We start from the raw sequence: 15,294 nt of genomic DNA on the forward strand, positions 1-15,294 counted from the left end.
GTGTACTTTCCCACAATTACAGAAGGAGGAGCAAATGGAGGAGAGTCAGGAGATATTTGACTTTCAACTTGGCCACCAAGTCAGACATATAAAATGAGCATTTGTTTCATCTAGTACAGTTTTGTTATCTTCATCAATCAGTAAAATTAGGGGAGGGGAAGCTGACCGTTAGGTAATCTGGAGTTTTCGTGGTGTCTACAATTCTATACACTTTTCAGCTTTGTTAGTTTTTACATGTAACTAGTTCAGTATGTTTGTGAGATATGTTTTGTGAAAGTTAAAATTATTTTGATTGATCATTATTTAATAGCTATAGTGTAATCTCACCTGTGAGTAGGCAAGTCTGAGGCAAGATCGCCAGTGAGAATGCAGTTCTCTGAGCAAGGCAACTTTCCTATGAAATACTTGAAAACTGGCATCTAGAAAGGATGGCTGAAGCTTATTGCCAGTGTAAAATTTAGACATATTTGCAAAGTGTTTTCAGCTCCCCAGGATACTGGTTATAGCGTTGTTGCAAAAGAGAAAAAATAGATGTATATACACATACACATATATACACGTATAATATGACTGGATAGAATAAGGAGGACTAAGGTAAAATCATTCTTGGTAAACTTCAAATCCCAATGCTTTTGCCCTGGGAGTTACCTGTATTCCCTCTCCTTTTGGGAAAAAGGCACACAATCCTAGCTATATCCCAGAAGCTGCCTACTAATGATTTTTTTTTTTTTTCCTCTTAGTAAATCTTACCTGACAAGACCCTTTGGCCACCCAGCTATCTCTCTAGGAAGTGGGAAAGGACTGCCTCCAGTGCCTTTGAAGTCCTTATGTAAATAGAGCATTCATAATCCTTTTAGCCAGAATTCTTATCTTATCACTTGAATGATGCTCTTTAGAAAAGTTGTGTTGGTAAGGAATTAGTCCCAATTGCTTCACAAGTGAGTCAGTAGAGTCTGCAGTCTGAGGTTTTGACTGGCCGCATTTTCAGTTTTTCTCCTGCTGAAACCGGCTTTCATCAAGGAAATGGCAGTTAGGTAGTGCCTCTCCCATCCTAACATGTATTGCAACCACTTGGCAGGAATCAGTTGGGCTCTCTATATCATTTCTTTGTCATCGTGACCAAAATTTGTGAATCCTTTATTTTGGGGACATTGCATTGATATTGTCTTGGGTCTTCTGGGAACACTTGGATGGGTGAACCCAGTTTGAATGACGTAGGTGAGTTTAATGAGCTCCTGTCTTGTTTCTTCCCAGACACAGAGACATGTGACTACGGCTGGCACAAATTTCAAGGGCAGTGCTACAAGTACTTCGCCCATCGACGTACGTGGGATGCAGCTGAACGGGAATGCCGTCTGCAGGGCGCCCATCTCACAAGCATTCTGTCTCATGAAGAACAAATGTTTGTGAATCGTACGTACCAACTGTGTGTGGGTTTTCTCAGGCTTCCCTCATTCTCACCACCTTTTTAGCTTTTCCTGTATCTAACTGAAAACAAGTAGCTTTGTCAGTTGTGACTCGACTTACTAAATCCTTCATCTGTGAACTACTTAAAAATCATCTCTCCTATATGAGTCCCCTACTTTGAGAAACATTCCGTTATATCATAGGAAGGCATTTCGTGGTTTGCCAGCAGTAATGGTTGAAGCCGCGTGCTATAGGTTGAATCATATAAAATTGCCATTCGATCATTTTTTGACTTAGAATAATGACCATCTCTTATGTTTCCAGTCTCATTCTCCCCATGCTTTGAGGTCTGTATTTTGAATATGTACATATAACATCTAAAGGTAAAGAGAAAATTGCTTTCAGCTATTTTTATCCCACTAATTAAAATTGAATTGTTCATAGCACCCTAATCTTAACCTCTGTGCATAATTGGTTCTCATCGAAGTTTCTAAATATTTTAGACCATCGAAAATGGGCCTCATATGAAGAACATAAATAGATGGGGACTGAAAGCTAATGAAACATACTACCTGAGCTGTTTAATAACTCCTTTAAACTATAGCGAAGAAGAGGGCAGCTAGCTTTTATGTAGCAAACATACAGAAATTTTTTGCTCCTGAAGCATTGTTTGATGCTCTATTAAACATGTTCTCATTATGCCTGCTATCTTTTAGAAGTTTGATTGTTAATATGCAATCTGGGTAAAGGTTCATTTAATTTTTTTTCATGGTGTCTTGGACTGTGACTCATTTCATCGTGAAAGTAATTATTTTTGAGGAAGTTTTGCAGCACTGTCCAGTCTAGGTGTTCATTATTTAAAATGCTTTGAGAAGAAACATGTGGTTTCCAAAATGAGGCTAGCATGGGTGAGATCTGTCACATTTTATTGGTTCACTGAATTTTTGCCAACTGTACAGCTTAATAAAAAAAAAAATAAGTGGAAAGTTTCTGTCATGAGTGAAGATGGAAAAAAATACTTAATTGTAGTAAACGGAGAGGGAAATAATTGTCCATGTCTGACATTTTAATGTTTCATGATGTTTGCAAATTAGCTTTTTAGTTTAAAACACATTGGGCGGAAGAACAAAAGATAAACCATCAAAGATTTTTATGAGCAACTAAAAAATCCAGCCAGAAAAGATGATTCACTTTAAAATAGTTTTCTTTGATACATTGCATCCGTCTGTGGGAAAGGTAGTAAACACGTCTGTGTTGTCCCCTTATCAGGTGTGGGCCATGATTATCAGTGGATAGGCCTCAATGACAAGATGTTTGAGCACGACTTCCGTTGGACTGATGGCAGTACACTGGTAAGTGGCTGATGAGGATGATGCCGATTCTAGACTGTGGTACTATGGGTTGATTACATGTTACAGAGGCGCATTAGACTGGAGACCAGTTAAACATCTTGCTCAGGGTCACTCGGTGATATGGAGGTGGGTGAAAACACCTGAGTGTTTTCTGAGACCCCATCCAACTATTGGTGCACGTCAGCAGAATTGCTTCAGGGCTATCTTTCAGATGGTTATCTTTGCCTTTTATAGCTGCAAAGCAAAAAGAAATATAATAATTGTAAGAGGAAAGGCCCTTAAAAAATACCTTTTCCTCTTACAAAATTGTGCTGGAAATCTGCTATAAGGCATGACTCATTTTTAACCAAGCAACAATGCTCATTTTTTGTATCTTAAAAAAGATTGTTGAATCGTGATCTTGTAAATTTCCTTCCATGCAAATTCTGCAGACTAATTTTATGGGGTTTCTGTTGTTGCTGTTGTTGTTTGTTTTTGTTGTTGTTGTTAGCTTTTTCTACTTCTTAAAAAAATAGTAATTTAATAATACTGGCCACATCCTTGAGTAGGCTGGAATAAGTTTCTTAAGTCAAGATGGGTGATGCTGTTTTGAGTCACTACTGGTAAATCCATATGAGCCTAATGTTTTTTAGAACTACTTTAAGTGTGGCTAGCTCTAGTTGTGGTTCTAGGCGCTGGCTGTTCATTAGAATCACCTGGGGAGCATAATTTAAAAACTGGTGTTTAGGCCTCAGCTCAAATTCATTAAAGCAAAACCTCCGGCAGCTAGATTTTCTGTTTTCCCTGGGTGATTCTAAAATGCAGACAGAGAGCTGGGTTAGACAGTTAAGTGTAAATGAAATTCTAAATTAGATAAACAGGAGGGAGACTTGAAAATAATTTTTAAACTCTTTTTGTGTATGCCTAAGTTTCATTCACTACTTCCACTCATCTGGATGTAATGAGTTTGGCAAAATATGACGTTCATCCTAGAACAGATGCCAGACTAATCTCTGTTTCCAGAAGCTCTGCTCTGTCTGTTCAGGAAAGCTTCTCTGTGCCCTGGATGGGCCCTCAGATCATCCCTGTGTCAGTCATCGTACTCAGCGCTTTGCATTCACTTATTCTCCACTATAACCTTTAGGACAGGCGTTAGGTGTTCCACAGGTAAAGAAAGGAAAGATCAGTTAGACTGAGCTCCTTGCTCTCAGTCACAGTGCTGTTAAGTGATGAAGCCATAGGGTTTCTGCTTGACTTGAAAAAGTATATCCCTTACCACATTTTGCCTGTAGGAACCCTGAAATAAAGCCCACTTGCCTTCTCTCTGTCATGACTCCTTATGTTTAATCAGAACTGTTTGTCATTCATGTCCATAAGTAGGTTCATTGGCAAGATGGAGAAAAAGTCCGTAAAATATATTCCCAGGAAGGTGTGTGGGTACATCCCCTGCATCGATAGTCTCGCTTTCTTTTAGTTGTCCTAGGTGGATGGTCTATCTGCAATTGTGGCATCTGTATGTTTTCACTTTGCTGCAATGAATAATAACTTCAGGGGGATAATTTTGGTCAGATTTATAGTGGTTGGTACAACCTAAATTCTTATATATTAATTTTAATTGAAGCTAGGCCATTTTGTCTTTATGAACTTAATTTATAAGTGAACATAAAAATTTCAAGGATTTTTTCCCTATATATTACAGAGGATTAAAGCTGTTTTTTATCATTTTTTAATGTGTAGTATACAGTACAGACATTTAGTAAGTTTTCCCTTGCTGAATGCACGTGTCATTCCTGTGGGATAAATTGGGTCTAGGATACTCACTATCATGTCTTCCTCCCACAAACTTTCCTTTACAAGCGGCCCAGTGAAAAGTGCAGGCTCTTGTGGGCCGTATTATAGAAGCTAGAATGCCAAGGACTCAGCTGGCCGGTTCCGGTTGGCACTTACCTGTGCTGGACCACAGCTTACCTCAAAGTGTACCTATTTGCTGGGTGCCTGGAAGAGCTGCATTTGGCCCAGTGGAGTGTGTGTTAAGTCTGTCATTGGCAGCATGCTGACCTGATTGGGCGAAGTCCTCACTGTTGCCAGTCTGTCATTGGTTATATAGAATTGATTTGTATCTTTTCATTCTTCACATGTTTGTGAGTTACTAGATGTTTACTCTGGTCTCTACATTAGCAGGTCAGCTCTTCAACAAAGTGGTTCTCTTGTCTGTTTTTTGTTTCTCAAGGTGTCTAGGTTAAGGCCCTATACTCCCTGAGAGCCTGGTTGGTGAGGCTAAATACTGGCTTATAGCTTGTAGATAAGTGAGATCTGTAAAATATGTCAGGGAATTTCTCTTGCCTGTCATTCAGGTAGGCTTAATTCATCAGACATCGTTATCCCACTATGCTGAAGTAAGCCAACTCAACTATTTTTTTCATCCATGTCCATTAATTTTTAATGGACTGGACTATGAAAAATATCATTAAAAAAATAACTGAATCACCATTTGCATAGTCTAGACTGGTCCCAAAATTGGTAAATAAGCAAGCATCGCACTTTGTTGAGGAAAAATATTGATTTCCTCTGAAATGTTCGGAGGAAGATAACCTAACCTAACAGATAACTATACAACATAAACAAGAACCTTACTCTTGATTAATTCATTAATTAAAATTGACACCTAAGGGCTGAGAGAACACCAAATAAGGGCCTCAGTTGGAAGAAGGCAGCAAATGAATTACAGAAACAAGCAAAGTTATCAAAGAAATGGCACGATTAAATCCAGGAAAAGTCCTGACAGACCATTCACTCTTTGTGTAAAATAAAAGTGTGCTAAGGAGTGTCCCTTAACTTTGAACATTTTGGAACAGAAAAGACCATCTGCCCAACAAACAGCCCGTCTCCCTCCCAGTTGACTGATCTCTGGCCCACTTTCTGCTTTTCTAACCACCCTCGCCTCCATCCCTTCCTTTCCGAGACAGCCTAGGTGTCTTTTAAACTCGTTTGTAGTTCTGTCTACAGCCACCAGCCCCCTAACAGGTTCCATATGTGCTCAGGCCTTTGAATAAAATAGTTCTCCTTTGTCTCACTGTTTACTCCAAGTGTCTTGCTTTTGAAAATATCCCTAATAGTAAACTCTTCATCGGGAAAAGCAGTATCTGCTTACACTTGGGAATGGTGTTAACTCGACTGTGTGCAATTTTAAGGACTTTGTTTATGTTTTAGAGGGATTTCTCCCCTCTCCCTCTACCCCCACTTTTTGTTTGAAAAGTTTATTAGAGCTTATCCTTCTTGGGAGGTATAGCAGTATTCAAACAAAAAGAACCTTTGATAATGTACTGTATAGTATCTTTTGTTATTCAGTCTTACATTAAAAACAAACAAGTTTATATTAGGCCTCAATTTCAATAATTTCTTGTCTTGAAATAATTAAACTTTGTTGCCAGTAAACTTGCAGCATATCATATTTAACATGATTATGCTTTATAATCATACATAATTCAATTTATATGCTTCTACTAAATGAATAATGTTATTTGGCCAAGTTATCTACATTGCCCTTATCCTGATGGATTCATTCCACATTATTGGTCTCTGTAATAAGATGTTGATATATTAAGAACATGCCAAATTCTTGCTTTTGTTAATATCCTTAAAACAGTTTTTTAATATTATTTATTTGCAGTGTTTACCCAATAAATTTCACAAAAGTATATGCATGAACAAAACCGGTTCTAGCCTTACCCTTGTGATTTCTATTAAGGTTCTTTTCTCTTAACACATTTCAGTTTTCACCTTGTCACTGGCTTTCCTTCTAAGCAGTCGCGTTTCGGGTTATCCCTTGGGTTCCTACTGACCAGTCATTCTTTAATGTGACTGTTGATCTCTAACAGCAAAATGCCCCAAGTGCTTATTAGAAACCCTGACAAATAACTTTAATAATGAATTACCTTACTTGTCACCCAAGTCATGTCTTCAAAGACACGAAGTTAAACCATCCAAGTTAAATACACATTAAAGCTGGTGAACTTAAACAAACATTTCTTATCTGGCTGCTCTACTATTAGCTGACTTTTAAGTTCTTTCTTTAACCTATTGTTAAATGAATGACTAGTCTGAAGTGTTTTCCCCCAGCTCTTTTTTTCAGTGCCTATGACCTTCCTCTCCCCTTGTTCTGAACTTACTCCCTTTTTAATTCTGTGATGTCTTCCTCTTGCCTTTGGTATAAAATTTGGCCATTATTAGCAAAGCATACCGAGCCCACCGACTCCATCTGCCACTTCCTGAGCTGTCTCATCTCAAAATACTCATGGTTCCTGGAATAAGTTCCATGACATCTCACTCCTGTGGGTCTTTGTATCCTCTTGCCCTTGTACTTAGAATGTTCTCACCTCTTGCCCTAATTTCATTTGATAAATGTTCCAATACCTTGCTTAACCAAGAGTCTCCTTCCAGGAAGCCTTCCTAGCATGTATGACTGAGAGCTCGTCCTCTGTGTTCCAGGAGCCCTTTGTGCCTTCTTCCCACCCTACCACTGACCCCTGAGGCACTCATTTCCTGACACTGAGCCTTCTGAGACAGGGACTAACTTTCATCTCTATTTTTTCAGCACTTGGCAGAGTGGTTGACAAAAATAGGTATTTGAATGATCATCAATACTTATACATTGCTCAGCCAACTCACTCTGTTATTTTTTGAATCCTGAAATGACCAGTGAAGTCTTTTGGCTGAATCTCTATGCTGATTCTTGTTTATCTAAATTAATTATTTTGTTTAAAGTTGTATAAGTATGGAAAACATTAAAACATAACAGGTGGTATTACAAATATGATGAAAAGAAATGTTTCTGAGAAACAGAATTATGTAGCTGAGCATAATGCAGCTTACAAAAGTTGTTAACCCAAAGGAAAATAGATGTACTTGCTAGAAATGATGACAGTTTTGTCCCCAGTTGTCCCAAGAATACATAAGCTTGGGGAAGAAGACATGGCAAGCAAACTTTTCACAGGTTTGAATTATAGCAGGGCAGATTTTCCATTCAGCCTTAGGAAACTGACAATTACTAAAAACTTTGACTTTAAAAAGCCTTATTATCCAAATCCAAAATGTAGTGAAACCAGCAAAAGGAAATCTCACTCCTGAATGTTATATGCTCCTTTCATTTCTTTATAGCTCACGTGAGCAAGGGCGCCTTGGTTGCCTAAGGTTGGGCCGGGCTTCCTTTATTCTTCCACTATCTGCGTCTGTTCTTTCTAGCACGGAGGGAGCCAGACATCAGGGAACACTATGGAATCATTCATGTTTCTCCACTTATATACATCCTGCAAAATCATTTTCACAACTTTCTTTTCAACTACAGACTACAGCTTGTCCACAGACAGCACAGTCCAGAAGATGGTGGAAACACTTAGGTGTCTTAATCACTCTGCTTTTTGTAACACACCTCCCAACCACTGTAGACCTCAGAGATTTCAAGCTGTTACTGTCTTGCGCCCTTCTCCCTCTGTCCCCCAGGGATAAAATTCTCACAGGGGGACTTCTCCTGTGGTCTGCATTGCGCTTTCCTGTCTTCTCTTTAGTGAGTTCCTGCAGCCCTGTCAGAGCTTACCCCTCACACTGGGGACCGGATGTTTCAGTGGAACAGATGCAGTTACTTCAAAGGAAAATGTCACCTTAGGTTGTGCTGTCCAGAGGCTGAGGATTGAATAGAACTGACAATCCAGTTCCCTTTGAAAAATGTTGAGGAGCTTTAGGAAAGTTTGATTTTTTCAGAAAAAAAGAAAAAAACCTTGACTTTATCCTTATACATTTAAAAAAGCAGTTTCTATGTCTCTCGCATTTTCTTTCTGTCACCTCTATTTTGTCAGCCTTCGGTGTCACCCTGTGCCAGCCTGCTGACTTGTCAGCTTCCTGGGAAGTAGTCACGGCCTCCTTCTTACTCTCTAGTGTCCTCTTTAGAGAAGACAGACATCCTTTCCTCTGCCCTTGTCTGGATCTAGTTAGGAAGTTCTCAAACAAGTTACTAATTCACAGACCCATAAACGTCCTATTTTCCAAGTCGAACAACTCATCTTGCCCCTTGATAGTAATCATATAGATTACAAAAGGCTAACTGATAGCCTTTTGTGCATAAAAAAAATCCTGCTTGAACAAAGCATTTCCGGAAGATACCTGAATTTTGCAGTTTTTTCTCGTTTTGATAAGCATGGTCGAGCATTGGCAAACTAGCTCCCTAGAATTTCAGACACCCACTTGTCCTCCTGGTTTAGATGCTGAGTTGATGCAGGAAAATAGCCAAATTGGTTGTGGATTTGACTTTAAATCCAGAGCCCCCTTTGCTTCCTTCCTAATCAACGCGTCAGTGTGTCAAGCAAAGTATTGTGAGAAAACACAGCTTTTAAAAAGGTGGAAACAGTAAAGAAATAGCCCTTAACCCAGGAAGAGACACTTAAAAGGGTCAGAGAAAAGGAGTAAAAAATCGAAGACTATAAACTGTTATCCTTTCTTCTGCAGGAATGTATCATTATCACCCTTTTATAAACACAAAGCTTCGTATCCTCCTCCCTCTCCTAGATGTCTTGGACGTTGAAAAGAGAGTCAGGAGTATTAACTAATTCCCTGTGTTTTCTAAGCTTATTTGTAGGTTTGTAGGTTTGAAGGGATTGTGAATGATTTGGCAGAAATCAATGATGCAAAACAAAACCCCAAACCAAAAACTCAAGTTTTACCTTTTTTCCCTGAAAATCTTAAAAGACTTTTTGTGAAGTGTTTGCTGATAGATGTACCTTGGCTGTGGTGTGGTTTCAGCTCCAAGTCAAAAGCCACTTCTCTGTGGACCAGTCACACTGCGTATCAACATTAGTTTAATTATGTTAAACCTCACAGTCTTCATTAGATTCACCTAAAAGCCAAGGAAAACATATGCTGTTTCCCTATATCCTTTAACACACTATTCACGAGCAAAATTCTCAGTTTCTTTTCTGAAAGACCACTGAGCTCCCAGTGAAAATTTTTACTTGTGTTGCAGTTCCATTTGATTGGAAACCAAGACCTAGTTCTTCATGTGAAATATACTGAGTCATAGAGTAATCACAATGGACAAGATTCTCCTTAAAAGAAGAATTTATCAATGCAGTAGCTCCTTCTCACAGATGTTTTTCCAACAGTGCGCTATGAAACTTTAAAATTGCACATGATTATTTAAATGTAATTGCTAATTAGTTGAAGGCAATGCATAACTATGGAAAAGGCCAAAAAACTATTGAATGGGTTTGGCAGTTTCACATTGCATTTGGATTGTTAGTGCTTCCTGACCAAAGACCTGTACAAACAGACTTGGGGTGAAGGAACCCACTGGCACTGTTCATGGTGGGGATTAAATGCAAGTGGCTTGGTGGGGCCATGCCTGGGGCCCGTCTCCAAGTGGTTTCATGGTGGGAGGAACTCACAGCCTTTGGAAACCACTGTTGATAGTTACTACTTTGTAGGGCAGTGAGCTCACGCTATTACACAAGATTTGTGCTGTGCTCCAGAGCCGACAGATTGTCTCTCCCGCACGGAGATTTGCCAGCTAGGAAAATAATGGGCATATTGCCACTTTAACAACTATCAGGAGACCCCAAGTTAGTTTTTCTTCCTTTCGGCGTTTTCACGTTTGTAGGATCCAACTCCAGGCTGCCAGCCTAGGGCAGTGACACCAAAACAAATGTCTCTTTCTCCTTGAAAACAAAGCTGCTCTTTTCCTTTTGGTTGTTCAGCTAAAAGACAACAGCAAAACCATAACCTCCTTCAAAACATAAGTAAACAAGGACTCAGACCAGAGCAACCATAAGCAAGTACAAGGATCAGAGGAGGCTATATCTCTACCTCGCAGGGAGGTCATTTGCCCCAACAAGTTAAATAAAACAAAATTAAATATAACCCTCCACAGACTGAAACAAATGCCTATTGTGACCACAGCCATTTAGGGGGAAAAAGGCATTTTAAAGTTACCAAATGTTTTGACTTCTGTAATAAGTAGTTCTCCTAGGCTCCTGGCAGATAACCGTTTGACCTGTGTTCTAAAAGGCGAGGGGTAACCCAGAGTGGTTATTCTGAGTTCTCTATTTAGTGCAAAGGTGGTTTCTTATCAGCATATGTTTCAAAAGGCTAAGCAGTCCTCCTGGGACAGTGTTCTCTATTTGGAGTTTGCGTTTATCTTTTGGTGGTTATCTGCTTACGTTTGGCATCGACTGCACGTGGGTGCTATTTGTGGCTATGGGAGGACGGCACTGGCGCTGTGAGTCCCACGTGATCAAAGGAGTTTGAACACAGAAAAGTGAGTTTTTACTACAGGTGGCATGTTTTTTAGCTAATCTGCATAAAAACAAACTAAAATCACATGCAGGCATTAATTTGTGTGCATAGGTGTTTATGATCTGTCCCATTCTAAGGAATTTAGGTGAATATTATAGATTTGGCTTTGCTTCCAATGCAATTTCACCATTGATGTAAATCATCGGATCATTTTATTTATTTATTTAAATGTATCACTTTTTTTGAGGAATGGTTGAAATTTCTATCTTTTTTTAAAATTTTATTTTGGGTGGGGTATAAATAATTAGATGTATTTATTTATTGTAATGGAGGTTCTGAGGATTGAACCCAGGACCTCGTGCATGCTAAGCACGCACTCTACCACTGAGCCATACCCTGCCCCGATCTGATAGTTTTAAAAGGCAAAATGGAGAAAAATAAAGTATTGTATCTGAATGTTTTAGTCAAGTAGAAAATTCAGATTATAGCTGCATTGACTGGTAGCAGAATAAGATGTAATGAGGTTGGTAAATACTGTTTAGCTGAGGTCCATCTTGTAGCAAAGTGTTTTCCTCTTACTTTTCCTCACAAAACTGAGAGGATATATCCCAGACAATCCTTTATTTTTATTTTTATTTTTTTCCATATGGAGTAAATAATCATGATTTTAGGGGGTAGTCTTAAATTCTGTTTTGTTAACGGTGATTTAGGTAACTCAAAATGTAACAATGGATGGCCATCACCACCTAGTGGCCATATAGTATTTTGCGTTTTAGAACTTCACATTCCCAGAGCTCCACTTGGGTCTCTCTGCAGGTATAATATTCTCTGTGAATTAAGACCCTATAGCTCTGTGTTTTTAAATTCTAGTATGAATTGCATTACATTTTTAACCTGAAAATTAAATATGAAATGAGATGACTTTCTCAATGCAGCATGAGGCTAACATGCGGAATCACATGCTTAGTAAAATCCTAGCAACTGAGGCAAATATTAGGACCAGTCTTTCCCGTATCTTCACTTTGTACACAGCAATAGCAGTGGAAAGTTTTTCTTGGCTAGTTCCTTTGGCATGTGAACCCAGAGGACATTTTTTGTTTTCTTACGAAAATTTTTTTCAGTGAATTAAATTAGCAGTGTTTGAGGGGAGGGAGAGTAGGCAAAGAGCAGTGACTAGACAGTTCATGGAAAAAACCCCAAATTACAGCTCAAAGCCCAACAATTCTCCCAACAATTACAATAATATATTATGTCATAGAATGGCTTTGCTGGACAAATGTCAGGAACAGAGTTTATCAATGGAATGTGTGTGATTAATTGTTTAAACATACTTGGCAAATTCCATAATAGTTCTAAAACATAGAGCCTTTAATTGGCCATTTAAGATCATCTAAATTTTAGGGAATTTTAAGGAATACAAGGTGACTCAATCTAAGCTGAAAATCTGTAGGTAAATATGTGGATGGGTACAAGGTAGAGGATAGACCAGGCCCTTGGCAGATGCAGATTCAAGATTTGTAGTTTCAGATATTAATGGCAGACCCTGAAGAGCCACCATATGAAATAATTTGAACTTTTTGCTCAGGCACAAATTTGAACTGTACCCAGTGGCTGGCTACCGTGTAAAAATTGTTGGATTAGCCATCAAGTCTGTCCAGTGGACATTGCAGTTTTCCCATCTTACCGGGTCTGTTGCTGTTTGTTCTGCCAACCACGTAACCATTTTGGATCTTCTCTGTTGTATTCCAGGATGGGAACCTTTCTGCTACACAGGTCTGTGTGAGTAGAGGCATTCGTAAAGGTCTTATGTATATCCTTCCCTGGTGCCAAGAAATACTATGTTTGTAGGTGTGTGTGTGTGTGTGTGTGTGCGTGTGTGAGATGGTAGTAAATCTCACATTGGTGTCATACAAAGATGAACTGTAATTTTATTTAGTGTGTGAAAATTCTATTTTCAGTAGAGAGGAAAAGAAACCAAGAGACTCTAAACAGAGTGTGTAACTCTTTAGGAGAACTAGTTAGTGCCCATTGATCAATCTTTGTAGATGTTTGACCAAGTTAAGAAATGGTGAAATCCCATTGAAAAGAATTTGAAATGGGTCAAATATCGTGAAGAAGCTATCACCGAAAGCTTTGATAAGGCCAGTTTCTTTGAAAGCGTTTCAGTTTTAAGATGCTGATAAAAGGGATTTAAAAACAAGACTCTTTCATGTTCTGGGAATTCTTTCTCTACTAGAGGTTGAAGCTTGACCATGTTATCTTCAGAGTTTTGATTTTTGAATTGACATTATCTTTTAAAGACAAGAAAAAATCTTGATGTGGAAAAACAGATACTATTTTGGAATGATGCATGCAGGGATAAGAATAAATCATTCTCCTGCCTAAGAACCTTCCTTCTCCCAGCCTTTCCTTTTCACCATCCAGCTCCTTGTGTATTCCCTCATAAATCAGTTTGCTTATGTATGTATCACGTAAAGGACCAGCTGGGACATGACTGTTGCAGCAATAATTGACTAATATTGGATGGTCTTGTTTCCTTTCTTGAACTGAAAGTAGTGCTCAAAGCTGAACCAAACAAACTTCTTTTGTAAAGCAAAGCAAAGCACCTGGTTCATTTCTAAATCTTGCATATTTCTGGAATAATGCTCTTTTTAATTGAAGTATAGTTGGTTTACAATGTTTGTTCATTTCAGGTGTACAGCATGGTGATTCAGTTATATATATATATATATATATATATATACAGATCTCTACACTTTTTCAGATTCTTTTCCATTATAGGTTATGACAAGATATTGAATATAGTTCCCTGTGCTATACAGCAGGTTCCTGCTACTTACCTATTTTATATATAAAAGTGTATACCTAACTCCTTATTTATCCCTTCCCTCTTTTCTTTTTTAGTAATTGTAAGTTTGTTTTCTGTGTCTGTGGGTCTATGAAATAATGCGTTTTTAACCTTAGGAAAAAGACAGTGATCCATCTCTGCATGAGGAAAAGGTCAATTACTTTCATTACAGTTTTACCCTCAGTTTATTTTGTTCATGATTGTAATGCTAGTTATCTGCTGAGATTTCAGGGCCATTGATCATGGTGGTATGTATTTTAAAGATAAAAGATCGTCTGATATCTCTGAATGACTGTTGGAACTCCTGGACACTATATAATCAGAGATTCTCCTTGAAAGGATGTAAGCCATGTCTGATTTTAGTAAGTTGCTGATAACTTACAAAAGCAGAGACCCGCCTCACCCCCAGACACACACACACACACATACACTTTTTCCCTCCCAGTGTGTTGACTGAATTAAGTTGGAGATTTGCAAAGAGCTGGGAAGAAGAGAATAACTCTTCAGCCAATCTGCCTAAGAAAACTTAGTCTAGTCCCTCTTAGATCTGTGGAATTGAGGTCACTCGCTGAGAGTGGAGACTCGTGTTGGCAGGCAGAGAAGTCCCGTGTGCTCCACAAGACCTGCAGGATATTTCTTCACATTTATGTTAATATAAGATAGAATTAAATGTTTGACGATTAAAGACAGATCATTTGAAACAAAATAATCTAAGCATTTGCAAAGTTTGATCAATTTCGTTGAGTAACTCCAGTCTGCTCTGAGTTTGTCCTCTCAATGTTAGGATTGGTTCAAAGTGGACTCTCTGGTTTGTGGAGGCAATTTTCATGCAAGAGAATGGCACTTAGCTGTTGGATTTTGGCCAGGGTTTTTTAGAATCATTTTATACCTTGGCAGCTAACTTGTTTAAATGTGATTGGGGGGGGGGGAGAAAGGGAAAACAATAACTCAAAAGGTAATAAATCCAATTTAATTGAAACGGTTGTCTTTTTTGGCACATACACATACAGAGGCAGAGAAGTAATTATTTAACTGGAACTCCAAAAACAAAGTAACTTTTTCATATAACATACAGCATTAAGCAGTTCACACTAGGTATAAAATAGTTACCTCTTAATAAAATGCACATTTGTTATAGAGCATATAGAAAAGTTTACATCTGAGTTGGCTTGCCCTTACATCAACTATTTGACTTTTATGTCATAATTTTCTCTGCCATTAGAAGAAAACAAAAATGCAAAGTAATTCAGAGCTCTCTTTTTGGGCACAGTATTGATCTAATTCTGGTCACTAAGGAAAACAGCCCAAGTTCAAGGTTTGGAATAGGGAACATGAGTCTTGGAGACACAGACAAACAGGCTGAGGTCTGATCAGCGTTTATTTTTGTTAACAGTGTTAAAATGAATTCTCCTCAAGCCAGGCTGGCTT

At 38.5% G+C, this 15,294-nt stretch overlaps 1 protein-coding gene across 4 annotated transcripts in view; it reads left to right on the forward strand.

Annotated features, from left to right (window-relative positions):
• The window catches only part of VCAN (versican), a 105,001-nt gene that overhangs the window by 78,176 nt on the left and 11,531 nt on the right, over positions 1–15,294 (forward strand). For all 4 annotated transcript variants that reach the window (XM_006178639.3, XM_006178641.3, XM_006178640.3 and 1 more), the window contains 2 exons: positions 1,255–1,413; positions 2,677–2,759. In XM_006178639.3, the coding sequence (XP_006178701.2) occupies positions 1,255–1,413; positions 2,677–2,759 (242 nt within the window). The remainder of the gene's footprint in view (positions 1–1,254; positions 1,414–2,676; positions 2,760–15,294) is intronic.

The sequence above is a fragment of the Camelus ferus genome, chromosome 3 (genome assembly GCF_009834535.1).
Source record: "Camelus ferus isolate YT-003-E chromosome 3, BCGSAC_Cfer_1.0, whole genome shotgun sequence".
Lineage (NCBI taxonomy): Eukaryota > Metazoa > Chordata > Mammalia > Artiodactyla > Camelidae > Camelus > Camelus ferus.